The sequence below is a fragment of the Camelus bactrianus genome, chromosome 4 (genome assembly GCF_048773025.1).
Source record: "Camelus bactrianus isolate YW-2024 breed Bactrian camel chromosome 4, ASM4877302v1, whole genome shotgun sequence".
NCBI lineage: Eukaryota > Metazoa > Chordata > Mammalia > Artiodactyla > Camelidae > Camelus > Camelus bactrianus.
Genome location: NC_133542.1, coordinates 76,790,407 through 76,811,961, shown reverse-complemented (window position 1 = coordinate 76,811,961; position 21,555 = coordinate 76,790,407). Strand labels below are relative to the sequence as shown.

General features: G+C 65.2%; 1 protein-coding gene across 4 annotated transcripts in view; it reads right to left on the bottom strand.

Moving 5' to 3' along the window:
* Positions 1-2,193: 2,193 nt before the first annotated feature.
* COL5A1 (collagen type V alpha 1 chain) overlaps positions 2,194-21,555 on the bottom strand; it is a 143,430-nt gene continuing 124,068 nt past the window's right edge. Inside the window, exons 55-67 of one of the 4 annotated variants that reach the window (XR_012506641.1) lie at positions 20,857-20,964; positions 20,682-20,735; positions 20,535-20,588; positions 20,089-20,196; positions 18,875-18,928; positions 17,983-18,018; positions 17,587-17,640; positions 16,344-16,602; positions 15,364-15,476; positions 12,433-12,501; positions 8,367-8,600; positions 4,088-4,744; positions 2,194-3,685 (exon numbers count right to left, since the gene is read on the bottom strand). Coding sequence is in view for 3 of the 4 variants with exons in the window: in XM_074362646.1 (XP_074218747.1) it covers positions 4,598-4,744; positions 8,367-8,600; positions 12,303-12,371; positions 15,364-15,476; positions 16,344-16,602; positions 17,587-17,640; positions 17,983-18,018; positions 18,875-18,928; positions 20,089-20,196; positions 20,535-20,588; positions 20,682-20,735; positions 20,857-20,964 (1,290 nt within the window). In the remaining variant the exon portion in view is untranslated. The other 3 variants (XM_074362646.1, XM_074362645.1, XM_074362647.1) reach the window with 3 other exon arrangements.

Genomic DNA, 21,555 nt, shown 5'->3' with positions numbered 1-21,555 from the left:
ACGCAGCCCCTGGGGATGCTGAAGACCAAGTGGCTGGCCAGGACCCAGCTCCTGCCGGGGCCCCTCGGCCCATCCCTCCAGGGCTCCCGAGGCAGGTGCCGGGCACTGAGGCTGCTCAGCCCCTTTGCAGTCGAGACCCAGGCCAGCACCATCATTTCCATTGCCCCCACCTCTCCCAATTCGGGAAGCAAAGGCCGGTGTCATGACTCAACCCGCGTCTCCAGGAGACCCAGCCCAGTGTGGGTGGCCACAGGTGCTCGGCAAGCTCCTGCGGGGGAATCTCTGGGGACGTGATGGCGGGTGTAGGGGAGGGGCCCTGTGCTGGGAGAGCGGTACCCGCGTGGTCCGGCTTCGCTGCTCACACCCCCAGGGAAGAGCCCGTGGGAGCGCTTGCTGGGTCCAGGCTCCGGGCTGCACCAGCACCCACGCGCTCTCATCCTCCAGCCCCGCCACGGGCAGGAGCTTCCACAGCCAGGTTTCCAGGGTCAGGGAAGAGGCGCAGAGAAGCGGGGGCTCTGCCGGCCTCACCCCAGAGGGGTCTCACACGGGACCCGACGGTCTCAATCGCTACCCTCCTCCCTCCCCTCTTCCCAGGCTCAGCCCCTCACCTTCGAGGTTCACCTGCCTCCAGTGAGGGGAGGCGGCCCCTGGCCTTCCCGGGTGTCCCTCACCCAGACGGTGGGGCACCGGAGGGCCCGTGCGGCCCCGGCGGCCTGGGAGTCACTGTCAGTCTTGGCGGCCGACTCAGGCCAGGCTGGTGGCTCCGAGTAGGACTCCTCCCTCCTGCAGGCGAGCAGCTCCAGCCTGCCCCCAGGGCCGGCGCTCCCGCCCTCCCCGCCGGCCCCCGTCTTGGCTTCCCCACGGCAGCTGCAGACCTGGCCGGCTTGGCGGGAGAGCCAGCTGATTCCGGAGCCGCCGGGGGGTACTGTGACGGCGCCGAGGCTTCCGGCCGCAGACGCGCCGCTCCCGCCTGTGACGGACGTGCTTACTCGGCGTCGGTCCCGCAAAGCGTTTCTCAGGTTCGTCTTTAGCATCTCAGTGGCTGCTGAGAAAGTTGTCTTTTCCGGCTCTGAAAATCCTCGAGTGTGCACACGCTGCCTCCTTTCAGGACAAGTGCGGATGAGCGCGCCCAGCCTGCGGCACTGGCCTCGTTACGACCTCTCCCCAGGTCACACGCTGTGACCGCCCGTAAGCCCTCGCCGGCAGCAAACAGCAATCTGACCTCGTGCTCTGTCCCTGGAGACAGGGAGCCTTCCATCCTCTGAGGACAGTCCCCGCCTGCACCACCTGACAGCAGGACCCGCCAGCTCGCGTTGTCGCTGCGAAGGGAATTCCCCGCTCTGGTTGCCCGTTCCCGTTACCCCAGGACCGTGCAGGCCGGTGGATCTCCAACCCACGTGAGCACCGGAATCACCCAGCGGCCTTGTCAGGACACAGATAACGCGGCCTCTTGCAAAGCGTCTGGTGCAGAAAGCCTGCCTCAGGGCCCTGGGAGCCTGCATTTCTAGCGAGGAGGTGACGCAGTTGCCGCTGGCCCTCGGACCATGCTTTGAGAGCCATGGAGTCTAGGTGTTGCCGCGGCAACGACAGTCCCCACCATCAGGGGCTGAAAATGACAATAATGTGCGTCTGGCTCCTGCTGCAAGTTCACGGCAGGTTGGCCGGGGACAGCTCCCTCTGGGAACCTGCCGGGGAGGCTCATGGCTGGTGACCAGAGAGGGAACGACTACCTCAGACTTGCCGGTGCTTCTGCTCAGGGTCAGTGGCCAGGACGAGCCATGCACACCACTCTGGCCCCGGGGGCTGGGCAGTGTAACCCCACTATGAAGCTGGACGGCAGAGCGGGGGACGCGGGGACCTGCGGCCCCAGGACGCCGACTGCCCAGGGTGAGGTGCGCCCCACACACCCTGAAGGTCTGGATGTTCAAGGCTGTGGAAACTCCCCCAGGAAGCCTGGAGGCCTGGTGCTTGACCACATCCCGAGGGCGCCCCAGGGAACAGCTCTGTCCGTGGGAGGCCCACTGCCCCCTCCTCCGAGGAAGAGCTCCCGTGGCCTGGGCAGGGCCGTCTTTCCTCTTCCTGAGACCGTTGCCAGGACCTGAGAGTTCCTACTGTCACTGAGCCTGGGGCCACATGTCAGTCTAAGCAGGGGAAGGCCTTGGTCATACTTAAGAAGACAGCCAATCACATCTGTTGACGGTGGAAACAGTAAACTTGATTTATTGAAAAACAGCGACAATTATTCCTCTGTTACAAAGCTTTAAGATCTCGTAAAAACACCCTTCCTGGGCATTACAGTTAAAATGTATGAACATGTCTGCTGGAGTTTCAGGGGACGCACGGCGTGTCATCTGACATTCTGTTCTAAAGGGCCTAGTGTCTTTAATCTTCACCGTGGGTTTTCTTTTTACTGTTTGCTTTTACTTTTTGTCCACGTGTCCGATTATATAGATTAAGAGGGGAAAAAAAATAAAATTACGCCAAAAGGATTTCTGCAAATATAAGAAGTAATTTTATTGCAATACACCATAGCCAAGTGTTCTGGGGCGAATGGGACACATTTTGACTTCAGTACAAATTACAACGGCTTCAAAGGGACCAACGGAAGGAAAAGATTGACAGAATAAAAGGAGAACTCGGGCGGGACGAGAAACCAAAACGGAATCACATGACCTAGACAGAGCCCGCAGGCCGCGGGCCGGCACCGCTCTGATATGGCTTTTCTTTTGAAGGGATGAGGGAGAAGGCCGTCAGCAGACGCTGGCGTCCAGGGTCTGGGAGAACCTCGAAGCCAGACTCCTCTTCGGGGAGAGCGAGCCTGGGTCTTCGGCCCTCGGGAAGGCCTCACGGGCGGTGCTCCCTTGCTCCCGGGGTGCTTTGCTGGGGCTTCCCAGGCTGGAGCCGTGTTCCGACGGGGCGGGGCGGGCGAGGGCAGCACCGGAACCGGGACCCGTCATGGCTCCTCCCGAGGGCCTGTCTGGCTTCTCCCGTCATGGAAGGAAAGGGCATTGCACGAGGGCAGCTTTTCACAGTAAAGGGATTGCCTTTCCTCGCCGGCCTGCAGGTCCTGGTCCTTGCTCCGGGAGGAGGGGGCAGGACGGGCCGGCCAGCCCCGAGCTCCCTCGCAGCTGAGACCTGCGCCTGGGGACATTTGCAGATGGAAAACTCCAAATTGCTTTGGTGGGGACGAGGCACCGCTGGCAGCCCCGGAGGGACTCAGAGTTCATTGCACATTTGTCTGTCTGCCGAGACGCCGACGGCAGCCCAGCTGAGACGCCCCATGCAGCTTCAATTCAGTTCTCGGAACAAACACAGATATTAGCACCACAAACGTTCGTCACACGCGGACCACACGGAGAGCGTCTGTGGGGCGCGTGCGTGTGTGTTGTCAAATCACGGAAGCGCAGCCTGATCCCGGGCCCGGGCCCAGGGCAGCGTCCCCGCTATCGGGGAGGAGAGCGAGCGGACCTGAGTCCTTCTCAGCAGCCTTGGCAAAACCCCGGGTGGTGGGGGCGAGAGCCAGGAGCGGGGAAGATGGGAGAACGGGGCACGGCTCGGCCGGGTGCCCCCAGTGCCGCCTTCAAGGAGATCTCAACAGATAGCACCACAAAAGAGGAGCGTAAAAATCAGCACCAATTGTCGTTAAATCATCGTCTGCAGGAAAGGGGGTCTCCCTGCCCTGGCTCTGCAGGAAGGGAAGTGGAAAAAGGAAGCAGTTGCAATGAATTTAAGTCTGTGTTTTCCTCTAAGCGTACGTGGGAAAGGCAATGTATAGGATCCTTTTTTTCTTTTTCTCCCCTTTAAAACAAAAATCCAGAGCTAATCAAAAATGTGTCTGAAAGGGCACTGGCGCCTGCCTTTTCAGGGGTGGGGTGAGTCCCTGCTGCCCTGGCAAACTTCCCGTTTATCCCCCACCCCGGAGCAGGCGGGGTCTGCACTGCATCCCAGAATGGACGCCCCACCTGCTTGTCCAATTCTCCCAGTGGGACTGCAGCTGGGTTCCCGTGCGTGATTGAAAGTCAGGGACACTGAACGTTACGACAATACAACACAAATATTTACTTAAAACTCACAAAAACAAAAGCACCTTTAATCCATCGGAAAGGCACGTGTGGAATGACATTTGGCCCGTGAATGGATCTTGTTAAGACGGAGGCTCTGGAGGGCGGGGTGACCTTTGCAAGGCCGGCCTCGGACGACTTTTGAAGGTCAGGGGAAACGCACATCTTCAAGTTGAATTAAAAAAAAAAAAACCAAACGCCGTGATCTCCAAACACTGCAGCCCCTCCCGCACCCCGTGGGCTCTCCGGGAAGAGACCCCGGGCCGGGGCAGGACGCACGGCCGTCCCCTTCCCTGGGCAGTGCGGCGCAGAGGGAAGGGCCGGAGGAAGCGGCGGCTGTGGGACGTCTAGGTCATGTGATTCGGCTCCGGGGTGGGGACGCGGCTCTCTCCCTTTGCTCTCTCTGGGTGAGGGGCGGGCCTGGCGCGGGGCCGGGGCTCAGACGAGGGCGGGGGGACGAGGGGCCTTCACCGTCCAGGACACCCACAGGCGGCGCGCTGAGGTCACGAGGTTGCTCTGGGGGCGGGCTCCCGCTCCTAGCCCAGGAAGCAAGCCGGCCCCACTTCGAATCCAAATTTCTGGGACGCGTCACCGAAGTCATTGAACATGACGTCCACGACGGGCACTTGCCCCACCCTGGGGGTGTCGATCTCCAGGACGGTCTTCTGATAGCCTTTCTTTGTCTGGGGGGGAGAGAGGGGTGCCACTTAGCTGGGGCTCAGGGTTAACGGCCCGCCCGCCACACCCGCCCTGGCCCCGAGAACCCACCCCGGGCTCGCCCTGTCCCTGACGGCACGGGGAGCAGGCAGCTCACCCCGAGACGCACCGTCTGAGCCCCCGCAGTCCGGGAGGGGTGTGGGCAGGCTGGGCCACGCGCCCCCGCCAGCTGGGCCCCCTCCTCCCGCTGCTCCACAGGGGTCTGCCCGAGGCCGCCCGGCCGGGAGCGCAGCTCCCTGGAACCAGGGGTTCCGGGTTCAAAAGGGAAGAATTCCAAGACAGCAGGAACAATGGCTGGCCCTCCCGGGGCGCCAGCAGGCTGGGCTGCACTTGGAAGAGAGGACTCCAAGTTCACAAGCCACCCACCACAGAGGAGCGCGGGGCGGACTGAGGCCCGGGGAACGGGGGGCTCGGGGGAGGAGCGCCTGCTGGAAGGAGTCGGCACCCCGCGCTGCCCAACCCGCTTAGCCCCCGGAGCATCCGAGTTCACGGGCAGTGCAACCCGGGAGTGACGTGAGCCTCAGCTTCTGACTGGGAGAGTCGGCCCCAGGAAGGCGACCCCTCCCCTGCCGGCCCGTCTCCCAGCGTCAGGGAGCGCGGGTGCAAGGAGGGCCCCCCACTCTCACCGAGCTGGTGGGGTGATTCCTCCGCGATTGATGGGGGCCCCAGTCACCTGAGCACTTACAGGGGCCGTGTGTGAGCAGGCAGCCAGCGCGCAGCTGCTCCAGGCCCCCTTGTTCCTGGGGCATGAGTAACCACCACAGGCCGCAACAGCCCCCTGGGGTGCGCAGAGCTGCGTGAACGACGGGGTTTCTGTGGCGTGGCCCATCTGGCCTCCTGCCCGGTGATCTGTGCCTCCCCGCAGGGCCTGCCCCCACGGCAGCCCGCCCATCACGCGACACAGCCAGCCCCCCGTCCACCCGGCGGCGTCCAAATCCCAACCCTTGGAGCTTGTTAGTGTGAATCAGGCCGGCCTCCAGGCAGGCGGGCCTCCCTGCCACCAGCATGCAGAGAGGGCGCCGGCCGCCTGCACGATCGCCTGGGAGCGGCAGGGCTTTTCCAGTTGTGGCTGAACTTTTGGGGGTGGGGTTGGGGCGAGCAGAACACTGGCCACTCTGCGTTGTTCTCCAGAAGCACCCTGAGGCCGCCTCCGCGCTGCCTGGCCGAGCCCCCCTCCCCGCACCCCTCGCTGGTCCCGTTCCCGCCATCAGCAGGGTTTGGAGTCACTACTGCTCCACCTTCTCCAAAACAGACTCTTTTCTCTCCAGAAGTGAAAGTGTTCTGAGGAGGGAGTGGTCCTCCCCTGGGCCGAGGGCCAAGTCTGGATGTTCCATGATGCTTGGCCTTGTCCTGCATCGGAGATGCCCAGAGGACCAGCGCAGAGCTCAGAAAGGACCACCAGGACCCCGCGCTGGGGCAGCTAACTGGATCCGCCTTGTCGGTTTTCTAAAGAAGCTTGTGGCCGGGGCCTCATGTGCACCTCAGCCCTGGGGGCCCCTGGGCAGCAGGGCTGGCTTCTCCAGATAAAGTAGTGGAGATGAAGGAGCCAGGCGCTTCCGGCCCTCGGAGCTTCCCCCAAACCTTTGACTGTCCTTCCTGCAAAAAGGCAGCTCCCCATCAGGGGCAACCTGGCCCCTGGGGCTGCGTGTGGCAATGTCTGGAGGAACTTCCGGTTGTCACAACTGAGCAGGTGGAAGATCCAGCAGGCCAAGTCCAGGAATTCTGCTCAGAGTTCTACAGCGCAGGGGATCCCTCATACCCCGGCCACACACACAGGGGTCACCTGGCCTGCAAGGCTGAGAAACTGCCGTCTGGAACCAGGCTTCCTCTGTGTGATTTCAGGGGGCAGAACGGGGACGACTGGTGGAAACGATGGACAGGCAGAGTCTGGCTCAGTTCTCAGGAGGGCTTCCTAACACCGAGAATTCACAACCAGGGCCTGGGTGGCCCGTGGAGGTAGTGAGCTCCCCGTAGAGGGAGGCAGTCAAGGTGCAGCTGTGCCAGGAAGGGACTATGGTGGGAAGATGCTGCAGCGAGGTTAGGAGACTCAGCTCTGCCACCGCCTGAGGGCCCTGGCAGGTCACTGCATCCACAAAATAAAGCGAAGACCCTGATCAGTGGTTCTCATGCAGGAGTGGGCAGGGCTCTTAGTGGAGTTCGGTGCACGGAGGCTGGTGACGTCCTGAAAGGCCCAACCAGTGGGCCGTGGCCCCCAATGCTGTCAGTATCCCCACGCCACCAGGAGACGCTGGGCCAGAGGGAGAGGACTTCGGTCCGAGCTGGACCTTGCTGGGAACTTCGCAGAGCCAGGAGGTCAGGTTCTGAGTCAGACAGCATTGCTGGAAACTTCTGGGCAAGGGGCTCCGAGAGAGAGGGATGGGGGCCCCCAGATCTTCCCAGGAAGCTCTAAGGAGTGGGGAGCCCATCGTGCTGTGCGCTAGGATTGACAAAATATTGCCAACTGACTAGACTTCAACTGAAAAAGACTAGAGGAGGCTTTCTGAGCTGGATTAGGAAGCTGGGGCGGCCTGCCCTCTCACCCCAGAGGGTCCTTCATAAGATGCATTTTTCCAGCCTTCTCTTCCAGGGAAGGGTCCCCTCTTCTGGAAAACCAATCTGCCCCTTTACCAGATGCTGTGTCCTGGGCCAACCAGAGTGTTTCCCTTTCTGCCGTGGACACTAGGAAGCTCAAAGCCCCAGTCCAGGCTCCGTCCCCCAGGGCTAGCCTCTCCTCCATAAGAGGCTTCATTTCTCTTCAGCCTCCACTTCGACTGCCTCTGCTAGTGAGCCCATGTCTTTAAACACAGTCACAGGAACGGGGGCTCTTCTAGGGCTCGTGGCAGCAAGGACGGCTCTGAGTGCCTTTTAGGCACGTTCCTCCTGGAACAGCCCTGGAAGCAGGCGCTATGATCACGTTCCTTTGCAGGAGGCAGGCACGGAGGGACAGTTTCATGTGGTGCCCTGTGACCTTCTGGAAGCAGCCCGGGGTTCGCGTCAGGAGCGTGAACTGACGCTGGACGGCCGGAGCACCGGGTGCCCCTGGACCCCTTTCCCCAGGAAGTGCATCGTTCTGACTGCGCGCAGGGACAAGGTCTGCACGTGGCACCACCACGTCTGAAGGACTGACCCACTCCAGGCCCGGGGCCGGGGAGCAGGGAGGGAGGCTGAGCTTTCAAGAAAGCCGCTCTGCTGGGTGCCCTGGCCTCATGCTTGTCTCGTGCACACGCACCTCTAACCCCAAGGACGCCTTGAGGGGCTGTAACTAGATCCTTACGGGGGAAAAGGGCTGTGAAGTCCAGCCTGGCCCCAGGGGCCATCCAGGGAGAAGGCGAGCGTGAACCTGGGTCCAGCCGAGTCCTGCTCAGCGGCGACCCCGCGGCCCCGCCCTCCCGCTGCCCCGCCTGACCGAGCCCGCTCCGCGGAACCGCCCAGCCGCGGGGCTTTGCCATCAGGCCTCAGTTTGCCCTCCGAAGCCCAGCACCGCGGGAAGACCCCCAACGCTCGCCGGGGGGCCCCACCGCGCCCCAGCGCAGCCTGGAAGCTGTGCAGACTGAGCGTCCGGCCCCCGCCCGCCCGGGCGACACTCACAGCGCAGCCGTCCACCAGGGCGCGGATGTAGGGGCTGTTGTCGTAGGACATCTCCTCGTCGTTGGAGCCCAGGAGGCGCATGGCCTTGTCGTAGCTGCCCGTGGCGGCGTCCTGCCAGGCCACCGACTGGTAGCAGTGGTAGGTGATGTTCTGGTGAGCAGAGGCACTTAGCAGCCGCAGGAAAGTCATCTGGACCACGCCCACGGGGTTGCCCTCGGCGTCCACGTAGGAGAGCTGTCGGGGGACAGGGAGGGGCACTCAGCAGTGAGGGGACACACCCACCGCAGCGGCAAGGCCCCTCGTCCTCACTGCCCGGGCTCCGTGCACTTTGGTCATGCACTGTGGCCTCTGGACGGTCAGCCTTGCCAAGGGCAATGCCTGGAAATGTGCGGTGAGCCCAGGCCCCCAGGCCAGCCCGCGCTGGCTCTCTCGGGAGTTCCCTGGGACAGAGTGAACCACGCCTCATTTCTTTCAGGGACCTAAATAACCCTCCCACTCCTCTCTGCCTGGCTGGTCTCCACTCACCCTCCAGGGCTCAGCTCGTGCTTCCTACTCCAGGAAGCCTGCCGGGGTTAGGTGCCCTCCCCAACCTTGGCCTGGCTCAGCGTCCACCTTTCCTACCAGCTAAGGCCCTTCACAGCAGCGCTGGCCTTCTGACTTGGAGGCCCCTGGTGAGCCTGGACAGGGCGCACCCCGGGGAAAGGGCCTGGCAGTAAATCCCTGTCGCTGGGCCCCAAGGCCAGCAGAAGCAAGGAGCTCCTTAGGTCACCCTAGTAAATGAAAGCCATCGGCTGAGCATCCGTGATGCACAAGGACCTGGCTGGGGCCGTGAGAACTGGAGACAGAAAGGGCAGGAGGCCTCAGGGAGCAGCAGGCCAGCTGGGCGTGAGGCAGGGGTGCTTGGCCTGCAGCGAGGAAGGCCAGCCTGTGAGAGGGTCACAGGCCACGTGGCCAAGAGCCAGAGGGCTGGGGGGAGCAGGCACCCTCCCAGAGGCACAGGGGAGAGGCCACCCTGCCCCCTCCTGGGCGAGGACTCGAGGTGGGAGCAGAGCAGGCCTTCCTGGAGCCTGGGGCCTGGGGCCTGGAGTGGTCAGCCTGGAGCCTGGGGTGGTCAGCCTGGGGCCTGGGGCCTGGGGCCTGGGGCCTGGGGTGGTCAGCCTGGGGCCTGGGGCCTGGGGCCTGGGGTCTGGGGCCTGGGGCCTTGGGTGGTCAGCCTGGGGCCTGGGGTCTGGGGCCTGGGGTGGTCAGCCTGGGGCCTGGGGCCTGGGGCCTGGGGCCTGGGGCCTTGGGTGGTCAGCCTGGGGCCTGGGGCCTGGGGCCTGGGGCCTGGGGCCTGGGGTGGTCAGCCTGGGGCCTGGGGCCTGGGGCCTGGGGTCTGGGGCCTGGGGCCTTGGGTGGTCAGCCTGGGGCCTGGGGCCTGGGGCCTGGGGTCTGGGGCCTGGGGTGGTCAGCCTGGCCCCCGCTGAGTGGGCAGCCGGGGCGCCCGGTGACAGGACCCTCACTGCAAGGCCCCCTCTCTGCCCTCTGCCCGCAAAGCCGCACGGGACACCCGGGAGAGGATAAGCTGCTTCTCAAGTGACTTCTCAGCGCGGCTGGCTGGACGGATGCTGGGCTGAGATGGGTCTCTGTTTCTGTGTCTTTCTGAGCTCCTGGCCACGCCAGGGAGCGGGGCTGGGGAACATCTGATCTCCCTCCAGGCCCTCCTCACAAACCCAGCAAAGCAAGCCCGGCCCACTGTGTCTCCCCAGCAGATGAGGGGGTGCGGGTCCCCTCCTGACAGCGCCCATGGGATCGCTGGCCGCTGTGTCTCGGACCCTGCCCCCCACCCCAAAATACAGCCACGCTAAACACACCAGGGAGAATTTAAATTGCCGCCGTCCACTTATTTAGAGAAACACACATGCGACTAGAGCTGCAGGCGGTGGGCGGGGCCTGAGCCCGCTGCCTCCCCGCGGGGTGGGGAGGGCGCAGAGCGCCGGCCAGCTCCCCGCGCGGCCACCAGACACTGACTTCCAGCTGGGCTTTGAGGAGAGAGAGTTAATACCAACCGCAGTCCGGGCCGTCGGGGTTCCTCTTGGACGGACGGTGACTGACTGGAGGAGGGACGCATGCGCAGAGAAAGGCCGGGGGGCGGGGGGGGGGGCGGGCGGTGCCCTGGACACAGAAGGACCTGAAGCCACCAGTGCCGGGCGGGTACCCGGGGGGCTGGCATGGTGGAGCCTCTGCTCCGTGTTGGATCCCAGAGCCCCGGCGTGAGCCCTGGCCTCCCGGTGGGGAAGGGGCTCTGCAGGACCATCTCCATGGGGGACGCCCAGGGCAGCCAGCTCAGAAAAGCACCTGTTTCATCAGGCAGGGAGCTGGCATCTACACCCCGTCCACTCCGAGAGTCAGGGGAGCCGGAAACGATGCAGTGGGGAAGTGCAAAAGGTGAGCCGCTATCTCCCCAGGAAATTCCCTGCACCGCCACCCTTGGCCGACTGTGCGAAACAAAGGACGCAAGGAGGAGGCGGGCTCTGGGCTGGTGGTTGAAAGCGGCGGTCCTGTCACCGCTCCCTCGGAGCCAGGTAGGTGGGTGGGGGCGGTGGAGGCCCTGTCTGGAGAAGGCAACCTCCACGGCTGCGGAAAGGACCCCTCTCCCCCTGAGCCCTGCGTCCACCACCCTCGCGCTCTGTCCACTGACTCAATTTGCACTGGTCACTGCCCCCCCCCACCGAATGGGCAACCACGTGAGGTCCTTCTGTGTGCCAGCTGCTCCTTTCTGAGGAGAGCGCCAAGGAGGTGAAGGGGAGGAGAAACGGCAGGAAAGAGAGGAGGCGAGGGGGCCTGCGGTCCAGACGCAAGGCAAGAGGCAGTGCCCAACATGGCGAGGCGAGCGTGAGCCTTCAGTGTCTGGGAAGAACTGGGGTGACTGGGAAGATGGCACGGAGCGCGTGAGGTATGAACAATGAGCTCGGAGCGCCCCCGGGTCTCAGAACCAGAGGTCCTCGGGGTGCGGCAGGCAGAGGCCGGTGAGCTGGAAGGTCCTGCTCGGGGTCCTGGGGTGCAGGGGAAACGTGCCCGCTCCCCACGCGGGGAGGCCGGCTCAGGGCGGAGGGCCAGCTCGGAAGTCCTGAGACCCAAGAGCTGGCTTCCAAGTGAACAAGGATGCCCTTCCAGGTGGGACGACCAGCCCGAGGGGGGCACACAGGAAACAAAGGGAGCTCTCGTGACGTCGGCTGCGTGGCCGCGCCCGGAGCCTGGTCCTCTCGCTTGCCGGGAAGGGAGCACAGAGCTCTGCCCTTTACTCCAGGAAAGGGCCCACGTCCGACTCCGGGGGTGTTCGGGGAAACGCTCCGCTCCGCAGAAGCAGCCACCAGCCTCCCGTGATCGGGTTCAAGCCGGCCTCGGGCTCTATGCTGTCTGGAAAAGCACCACGTTCGGTTCTTTCAAGGAACGCCAGTTGCTTTTCTCCTCTGGGACGACTCAAGACTGGCTCCCCAGAAGCTAACACAGGGACCAGCACAGTGGGGCTGGACGCAGCGGAGAAGCCCCGCGCGTCTGCAACGGGACGGCCCCGCCGGGGCGGGGCACTGGTGGGCGGGTCCTGGGAAGTACTGGATGGTTTAATGGTCCAGGACCCACGTCACCGGAGCTGTCCCCTGGGACCTAGCAAAATCAACCCTCCACTCCTGGCACCTTTGGTCTCAACTCCCGCAGCGCCCAGCTGTGGCGCTGGCACCCTGCATGCCACCCTCACGTCCTCCACCTGCACCTGGCTGCTCCCCGCTAACCTGGACCCTCGCTGGGTGGCGGGAGGGGCGCCGGCCTGAGTGGCGGTCACGGCCAGGCAGCAGTCTGGCCGGCGGCGAGAGCGGGAGTGGCACTGGGCAGGGAGGTTAGTCCCATGCAGAGCCGAGCCAGGCCGTGCCGCAAGCAGGCAGCCCCGTGGCCACTTACCAGGGACCCCCGCTTGTACTGACTGTACCAGGTGGAGGGCTGCTCTTTGGGCCAGCGGGCCATCTTACTCTGCAAGATACGAGACGGGTGGGTTTAAACGACGCCGCACAGGAGTCGGGGGCCGTCTTACCAGTTTGCCACGCTTGAATTCACTGAACCAGGAACCTGGGTTTTCTTTGGGCCAAGAAGTGATTCTGGCCTAAACATTGAGGGGGGCGGGGAGGGAGAGAAACAGAACGACAGGGTTACTTCTGCCTCCTGGAGACATGCTCCCCCTTCTGCGAACACGCCTTCTCCCCGCCGAGCGGGCCTGCGTCCTGCCTTCCTGGAGATGCCGAGACGGCGGGCCGGCCGGGGAGGCTCCCGGAGGCGCCCTGGCTCCCCCAGAGCAGGGCCGCTCGCCCTACAGCGGAGCCCAGACCGTGATCGGGACAGGGGAGCCTGGTGCTCCCGGGGGCCGCCATCTGCTTCGTGTGCACGATCAGAGTCTGCGTCTCAACAGTTTTGAGTCTCCAGCACCCAGTACAGAGCCTGGCACGCCGCAACTGCGGGGAATGCTCATGGCGTGAACAAAGGTGGGCTGAGTGAGTGGTTCCCACTCTCCTGCATGAGGGCACTGAGGGTAATACGGACGCTTCCCGCTGGGCCAAGGGAAGATGGGTGGGCATTCTCTCTGACCCGAGGGGCGTGGCTCCATCTTCAAGTCCTCTACACGGGACAGAGTGGGCAGGGGCCCCTCTTGGGGTCCAGCTGGGCGTGTGGTGTGCGTGTGTGTGTCTCTGTATGGTGGGTGCATACGCGATATGTGTGTACGGCGTGGTGCGTGTGTACCCGGTACGAGTGTGGTGTGTGGTGCGGTGTGTGTGTCTGTGTGTGCGGTGTGCAGTGTGCGGTGTGTGTGTATATCTGTGTGTGTTCAGTGTGGGTGTGGTGTGTGTCTCTGCATGTGCCGTGTGTACAGAGGATGTGTGTGTGAGTGTTGGTGAGTGTGTGGTGGGGCGTTCTCCCGGGGGAGAGTGGCCCGGGAGGGGGGTCCCCGTGAGCACTAGGGGGACTTGCGGTCCAGAGAGCCTCCCCGAGGCGGCAGCAGGAAGCCGAGCGTCTGGCCCTTCCTGGGAGGGAGGGGCTCCCGCCTGGCGTTTGCTCTGCAGAGGGCAGGGCCACAGCGCCCACAGGCCGGCCTAGCTCCCAGCAGGGCCTCGGGAGTGCCGTGGAAGCAACGGGTGAAGGAACGACCCCTCCCGTAGCGGGGGACCTGCCGCCACCGCCTGCGGTTTGCTCGCTGCAGGTGCAGAGACCCGGAGCAGAACACAAGTGCCCACTGGTCCAGCCTGCGGCCAGCATCCCTCAGGTCATCTCCCTGGGCCCTGGGCCCTGGTCCCCATCCCCTGGCTCCTCCTCTGAGCTGGCCTCATGCAGGGGAGCCCGAAAAGGGGCCCGGCTGGAGGAGGAGTGTGCCCGGCCTGCAACCCCGCGCTCAGGACCCTCTCGCTCTGGCTCTGCACCTGCCGCTGTCAGCGCCGAGCCCAGAAAGCTCAGGGCGGCCTCCAGGGAGCAGGGCCAGAGGTGTGGGCGGGCGCAGGCCTCGTCCCGGACTTCTGCCCTCCGCCCCCACCTGTCCCACTGCCCTGCAGCCCGGGCGACTGGGCAGAGGGTCTCAGCCTGCACGAGGCTGAGCCCAAGGCCCCGTGGACCCCTGCTGGGCAGCATGCGGGCAAGGAAGCGCGAGGGGCGGTGGGGGTCACGCAGTGCCCCAAGCCCGCCGTCCGCCCTGCCCCACCACCTGCCAGGGGTCTGGGGTGGGCGGCCCTAACAGTCCTCCAGCATCGAGGCCGCTGGCAGAAGAAGACAAACAGCCGCAAGTAGGCTATGAGATTCCTGAGTTTCCACCCAAGTTTCCTCCTGCGCCCCCGTCAGGTGCAGGGGTCCTGAGGTTTGGGTTTTCTTTCGAAACCCACGGATTTTGCTGCCAGAACTGCAGGTTCCCGAGGATTTCAAATTCCAGGTTGGGGGAGCGCGAACATAAAACAGGGGTCCCCGAACTGGCCCCATCAGCGCAGAGCCCCGGCTCCTTCTGGCCCACGGGGGTCCAGCATGCCCCGCCGTGACAGTGACACTCAGGGACAGGGGACCGTGCCCAGGAGGACGTAGCCGCTCTTCCTCTAGAGGAAGCGCTGCCCTCGGTCTGGGGCTCGGGACAGGGAGCCACCGGCGAGGGACATCACGGAGGACGGTGTGTTCAGGCGGAGGCAGAGGGCGCTGCGGCCGAAGCCTTGCCCTTCCCAGGTGGAGACCTCGGCGCCTCACCTGTCCTGGGCCAGAGTGGCTTCGGTCCCACACGCGTGCGTGACAGACAGCAGTGCACGCCGCCCGGGCACACCCACACGCACACCCACACGCCACCCACACGCCACCCACACACCACCCACACGCCACCCACACGCCATCCTCACGCCCCGTCCGGGCACATGGTTCACACCCGCCCACACACACCGAGACCCCACCAGAGGTGATGCTGCTGAAGGACCACGGAGGTGACTGTTCAACTGACGTGCCACAGAATCTCAATGGATCAGAATCTCGAAAACCAAAAATTTCTCCTAGACGGACTTTAAAGGAACGCAATGCAACTCAGGACCAGCTAGCACGGGAAGGCAGCTGACCCTAAGAATTCCGCAAACACCCGCTTCTAAAAGACGCATTTGGGTCACTTTTGCCCCGGAAGTTCTTCCGTGGGGCTCAGGTGGGCCTGAGGTCAGAACCACAGGGTCATCTTGCTAAGGCTTTGACCCCCGTGGTTGAGACCCCAGCACCGGGGGTGGGTGGAAGGCACCCGTGAGCAGCGTGCCCCTCTGACCTTCCGCAAACCGAGGACGCACGAAGCCCATCCCATCACTAGAAACTTCTTTTTAAAGCAAATCCAAGTCTACTTCTGGGGGGAATAAGGCTTGATTTGGGAGCTGGCCGGTTTCTGGTTTTCATTCTAAAAGCCGCAAGCACGTGGCGCAGCGGGGGCCGGCCCGGCCCGGCCGGGAGGGGAGGCGGCGCGGCGGGTACTCACCCCCTCGGACTTCTTGTCGGGGAAGATACACGTGGCGCCCCCGCCTGTGAAGTTGCAGTAGACTTTGAAAGAATCCCGGGAGCAGCCTTGGTTGGGGTCCACCCAGTACTCCCCTGCATGGCAGAGACAGGGAGGGCGGCGGGCCCGTCAGAGCCGCTCCCCGGGTGGTTCCGGAAGCGGCTGCGACGTCTCGGCTCAGCAGTTACAGCGCGCACCTTTCCGGGGCCCGTCTCAGGGCCCCACAGACAGGCGGGGACAGACTGATCACCAAGAGCACGGCCGGGGCCCGGGACCCGGGGACACGTGCTCTGGGGAACCGGGAAGCGGGGCTCAGCCTGCAGGCGGGTGGACGGGAACCCAGAGGTGATCCGGGCCAACTCCTGGAGGGTCAAGCACTTGGGCTCAGGGTCAACTGGAACCAGGGACACGCCTCAGACCTCGCAGGGGAGACGTTCACCCCCCAGGGGAGAAGCAGCTAGCGAGCGTGGCTTTACTTCCCACGGCAGGCGGTGCTTGGTTACTAGCGGTGAGGGCGGACGGGTCGCCTTTGATGACATTCTGGGGTCTACACGGTGCCTCCCGAGGACGACATCAAGGACCAGGACGAGCGTTAACCCCGACGGCCGCCGCAGCCAGTGCTCGGCCAGGCCCGGCCCGGGGCATCTGACGCCCCTCGTGCACGCCCCCCAATAGGTACGTGTCTCACTCCCATCTTCTAGGTGAGGACACAGGGCTCCGGCTTCGGGCAGGTTCCCCGCCAGACCACGGCTAAGGGTAGCCTAGAACCCGGCTCCGTGCGGCCTCGCAGCCCTGACCTCTCTCCCCGGGCCCCCAGACGGCCTTCCCTCCCACCGCGGTGCCTCCTCGGGTGACGAGGGGGAGACACCCCTGTGCCCCACCGCACGTGGGGACGCCGAGGCTGAGTGAGGTGCCTGGTCCCTCCCACCACGCCGGCCCCTCTGTTTGTCCCAGGCCCCTACCGTCTGGGAAGTCGGGGTGACAGAGCTGCAGGTCCTTGCAGGTGCGCGCGGGGTTCTGCTGCGTGCCCAGGGGCCGCTTCATCTGCTCGATCTCCAGCTTCAGGGAGTTGAGCGAGCCGAACACCTCCTCCATGCCGTCCGCGTAGTCCATGTAGCTCTCCACGCCCTCCCCGTCGTCCATCAGCTGGCTGGCGTCGATGTGCCGCCGGGTCCTGGACGCCTGGATCGGCAGGGGCTGGATGACCTCGCCTGGGGGGCCCTGGGTGCAGAAGAGGGGCCGTGATGGGTGGGAGAGGACGAGAGGGCTCCCTGGGGCCCGGCGCCAGGGCTGCAGGCGCCTGTCCATCTTAGTACAGTTTCCTTCCTTCTTTCCTGGAGTTGGAACATTCCACGCCCATCCCCGAGGCCAGGCTCTCCGGCACTGAGCACTCCTTCCTCCAACCTGCACCCCCGGGGCCCAGCTCCCACACTGCCCGGCCTCGCCCGCCTGTCCTTCTCTCAAGAGAGACACGCTCCGGCTCATGGCCTTGGCCTGGCGTCCTCGCTCTCTATCCTCAGCCAGGCTCCAAGCGCCTGGGTCTCCTCCCGCCTCTGCAGCACAGCCTGGGGCTGCGCACAGCGGGCCGAAGTATTGCCTGCTGATTCGAGGAGCCTTCATTTCCTTGGGCTGTGTCAGGAGGCCCCGGCCGAGGATGGAGAAGGGAGTGGTGAGGCAGCACTGCCAAAGCTGGGTGCCCTGCAGAGCGCTCAGCGCTCCCCTGCTCGTCCCGGGCTCCACCCTGCACCTTGGGCCTTGTCTAGTGCTGCCCTGCCCCACAGTGCATGCACACGCACACACACAGCACAGCACACGCACACCCACACGTGTGCGCACACATGCACACACGCAAGCAAGCACACATACGTGCTCACAGATACATACACATACACGTGTGCACACACTTCACACATGCACACAAACACGCAGGCACAAAACACTCACGTGCACACACGCACACAGAAATACACGTGCATACACACACGTTAGTGCCCCCCTCTCCCTCCCTCCCCAGCCAGAACCCCCCGAGGGGGAGACGCCTGGGCCGACTTGTGTCCCTGGCTCTACCCAGAGGCAGACCCTGCCAGCCACACACCTGCAGGTTCCACAGCACTTCAGGCGGAGCCACACAAGCAGACGCCTCCTGTGAGCCCCTGGCATTAGGGGAACCCCCACCCCACTCCCAAGTCTTCAAGGGCTACTCACCGGCGGGCCGGGGGGTCCTGGGTGGCCTGCCTCACCCTTTGGGCCAGTTGGACCCTAGGGGAGAAGAGAGGAGAACCGGCCCTGACCACGGTGCCCACCCTGAGCTGCAGAACGATGCCCGGAAACAGGGGGAGAAGGCCGGGGGACACGTCTGACGAGCTGGGCCCCTCCCCAGTCCCACGTGCAGGGACCAGACGCCCCGAGCTGAGGGGGCAGAGCCCTCCCTGTGATGCTGGGAGTCTCCACGGCTCAGGCTGGAGGTGAGCTCGGGGCAGAGAAGGGGGTGAAGGGCTGGGCCCCATGAGCCGGGGGGGGGGCCCGAGGGGGGCTCTCCTCCGAGGGGGTGCACATCCCTCTCCCAGGGGGCCTGGGCCGGTCAGGGGAGATGCCACTTACCGAGGAGCCCTTAGCACCTTTTGGACCAGGAGGGCCCTGCAGAGAGAGGGGCAGAGCATCAGATGGCAGGTGGCCTCTTCACTTCCAGGCACCCGCCTGTGACCCAGAGCCCCGCAGAGGCCCGGTCTGGCTTCACCCCCTCCTCGTGCCCACGCCCCCCGTCCAGGGGTCCAGGCTTTGACTGAGGAGGTGGGGGGTCAGCTGGCGCTCACCCACACAGAGGCCAGCAGGGTCCCGTGCACCCCAGGTCAGCCTCCCACCCTCCCCAGCAGGGAAATCACAGCTCAGGCAGCCAGCGTCAGGGAGCCGCGAGGGCGTGCTGGCCTCAGAGGCCCTGGCACGGAGCCCCCTCCAGCTCTCTCCTGGCAGCCCACAGCAGGGGCCAGTGTCGGAGCAGCTGGGGCCACCTTGGCCACGTGGACCCAGGCCCAGGCCCAGCTGGGGCTCGTGGGTTGACTGGTTTCGGGCAAGGCTGTGGGGATGTTTTTGGAGTACACGGGGGAGGCCCCAGGCTGGGTGCCTAGAAGACCTGACCCCTGCTCCTCCTGTCGGGGCCAGCCTGGCCCTGCTCGTGCTGACGGGGAGGGTGGGGGAGGCAGCCACTCCTCAAAAGCCTAGAACGGATTGCTCACGCTCCCTAAAGTGCCTAGAGATAAAGGCTCCCCCATCACCTCCCCAACCTGAAACCAGAGACCCCACTTCCTTGCTTCCGTCGCGTGGAACCCGGATGTGAGTTAATGAGCGTGTCACCGGGGCCCCAAGGCCCACCCGGCTGAGGCCCAACCCCGGGAGGGCCCGACTCTCCCGTCCTCCCGCCGCACACCAAGCGCCTCCCCCACCCCGCTCTCCCTGGAGCAACCCAGGATGCCGCCCCGCGCTCCCAGATACACACCGGCAAGCCAGGGGGGCCCGGGGGGCCGATGGGGCCGGAGGGACCAGTGATGCCCTGAAAGGAGCAGAGAGCACAGCTGTGAGCGTGCAGACCAGCCTCGGTGCTGGGCGGCCTCCTCCCCCAGCGCGGGCCGCGCAGGCGAGGGCTGCTCCTTCCGGGGCCCGGACGCCCGCTGTGAGGCTGAGCAGCCCCCCGGCACTGCCGCCCTGGCCGGCCTGGGAGGAACCCCCGCGTCCGCAGGGCCGCAGGGCGGCGACGGAGCGAGAAGCAGCCCCGCTAATGCTCTAGTGTGAAACAGAGATCCCGTCGCTCTGACACCCCGTCCCTGCCTGGTCCCCGCGGGCTGCTCTCTGCTCACGGTGTGGGTCTCCCCACCAGCGCAAGCCCCAGGTGGGGGGCAGCGAGCCTCCTGCGGTCCTGTCTCTTCTGTGCAGCCTCCCGGTGGCTTTTCCCACACTCGGAGTTTGCAGCCTCTGATCCAGTTTTCAGGGCCACGGGGAGACCGCGGTGGATGAGGCTGGGGCTCCTAAGGACGCCCTTCCACAACCTTCCCGCCCGCCTCACAGGCTCCACGCCCTCCAGCGTGGCCTCTTCCAGTCAGGCTGGGCCGCAGGGGGCACAGCTCGGGGGCACATGCGGGCCCATCACACCTGGCTTGGGAAGCTGTGATTCACGCGCTGGAATGAGGCCCCTTGGCCCTGACGCGGGGAAGGCAAAGGCTGGCCTGCCACACCCCCTCCTGCCTCCACGCACACCCCGCCCTCCCCTGGCCACGGAGTCCACTCGCGGATCCCAGGTGCGGGCAGGGCAGGACTCGCAGCCTAAGGTTTTCCCTGCTGTGGTTCCCCGGGTTCCAATTAGCTGCAGGGGTTCCCAGGGAACTCTAGGGCCAGGTGTGCACACCTGGGGTCAAGGTGGGAGTGAGGGCAGGGAGGAGCGACGGTCCAGCACGTTCTCGGCAAACATGGCCAAGTGTCCCCGATGACCTCCTGGGCAATCAGCTGGGTCAGAGGGCCTTACACGGAGCTGGGGGGAGGCCACCAGGGCCAGGAGGGCCAGTCAGTGTCCAGGCCGGGCTCCGGTTCTGCCGCAGCTCCCCGTGCACCTGGGCAAGCCTGTCCCCTCAGCTGTTCCAACCCGATCTGGACACGGGGATGTCCTTCCGGCTCTAACGGGCCTCGGGCCTTGGGACGCAGAGCCAGCGCCCCACGCACCTGTTCTCCCTTCGGGCCAGAGGAGCCCTGAGGGCCGGGGAGCCCGCGGTCACCCTTTTCTCCCTGCTCGCCCGGAGGTCCAATCAGTCCGATCAGGCCTGGATGACCCTGTGGGGAAAAGAAAGGGTATTTGCAGTGACAGCACCTCGTGTCCAACCACGTGGGCCCACAGGTGTGGCAGCTCGTTCCTGCCTAGCGCCAAGTCGCTCGCCGCCACCTCAACGAGCCAGGGCAGGTCCCGTCCACAGGGCCTCTTGGGCCTCCAACCGAGGGCAGCGACTGGGTCTCCGAACAGCGTGGGTCTGTTTCCCTTGTGTCATGGCTCCTCGGGCCCCGCCCTGAGCTCGTGACGGATGTGGGGGATGCGCAGCACCTCGCTGTGTTTGAGCCGCAGGTACCTGAGGGGCCCGATTTCCAACTGCAGAGGCACCGGGGCCCCATCTCACCTTCTCGCCTTTGGGTCCAGAATCTCCTTTGAGGCCGGGGAGTCCTGGGGGTCCCTGCGGGGGGAGGCAGAGGGATCAGAGTCCTCATCCCCAGTTCTGCCCTCCGCCTCCACCGCCGGGGGCTCCTCGGGGGCACCGGTGACTCACCATGGGGCCGGGGGGGCCGTCGGGGCCTGGGGCTCCGGGGAGGCCTTGTTCACCCTGAAACACAGTGGGCCCTCCACGTGAGCTCCGCTCCGGCCCGTCCCTGCGCCCTGCCCCTCGAGCCTCCTTGCGCAGCAGCCACACCCACCCGCCTGCCCTGTCTCCCGGGTCCACTCACCACAGGCCCGGGGATCCCACGCAGACCATCAGGCCCGGGCTTCCCGGGGGCCCCCTGGGGACCAATGGGGCCAGTCTTCCCAGGAGGACCTTCCAAGCCAGCTTCTCCCTGCAGGACAGCAAAAGGGATAGGGTGGGACCCCGATGCTTGAGGATCTGGTCACCCCAGTCCAGGACCACTTCTCAGAAACCCCAAGGAGCCTTAGAGAGAAGCCCAGATGCCCCGGATATCCAGGGCTGCCCCCAGTTCTCAGGGCTCCTTCCACAGGCTGCGTTGGCCAGTCCTCCATCTTACTAACGTCCTCGGTCACCTGGGCTCCCAGCCACCACGGCCACTGTGGTGGTTACGGCTGGCGCACAGTTCGCGGTGCACACGGCCGCCTGCCCTGAGCAGAAGTGGGGCTGTGCGAGTTCTCCTGTGTCTCAGTCAACGCCGGGGCACCTCCCGGAGGAGGCAGCGGGGCCACCGGGGGCCCGCCCAGCACCTCCCAGGAGCGCGGCCGCGAGGGCTCTGGGTGCTGGGCTGCATGCCCGCCGCACCACACACGCACCCGCCCGGTCCTCGGCCCCGCGGGGGGCCCTGTCACTGTCACCGCGTCACAGGCGGGGCAGCGGGGGCCTGAGCAGGTCAGCACCAGGGCCTCCCCCAACCAGGCCTGTGGGGTCAGAGGCCCCCGAGCCAGGGGCCCAGCCAGGCCAC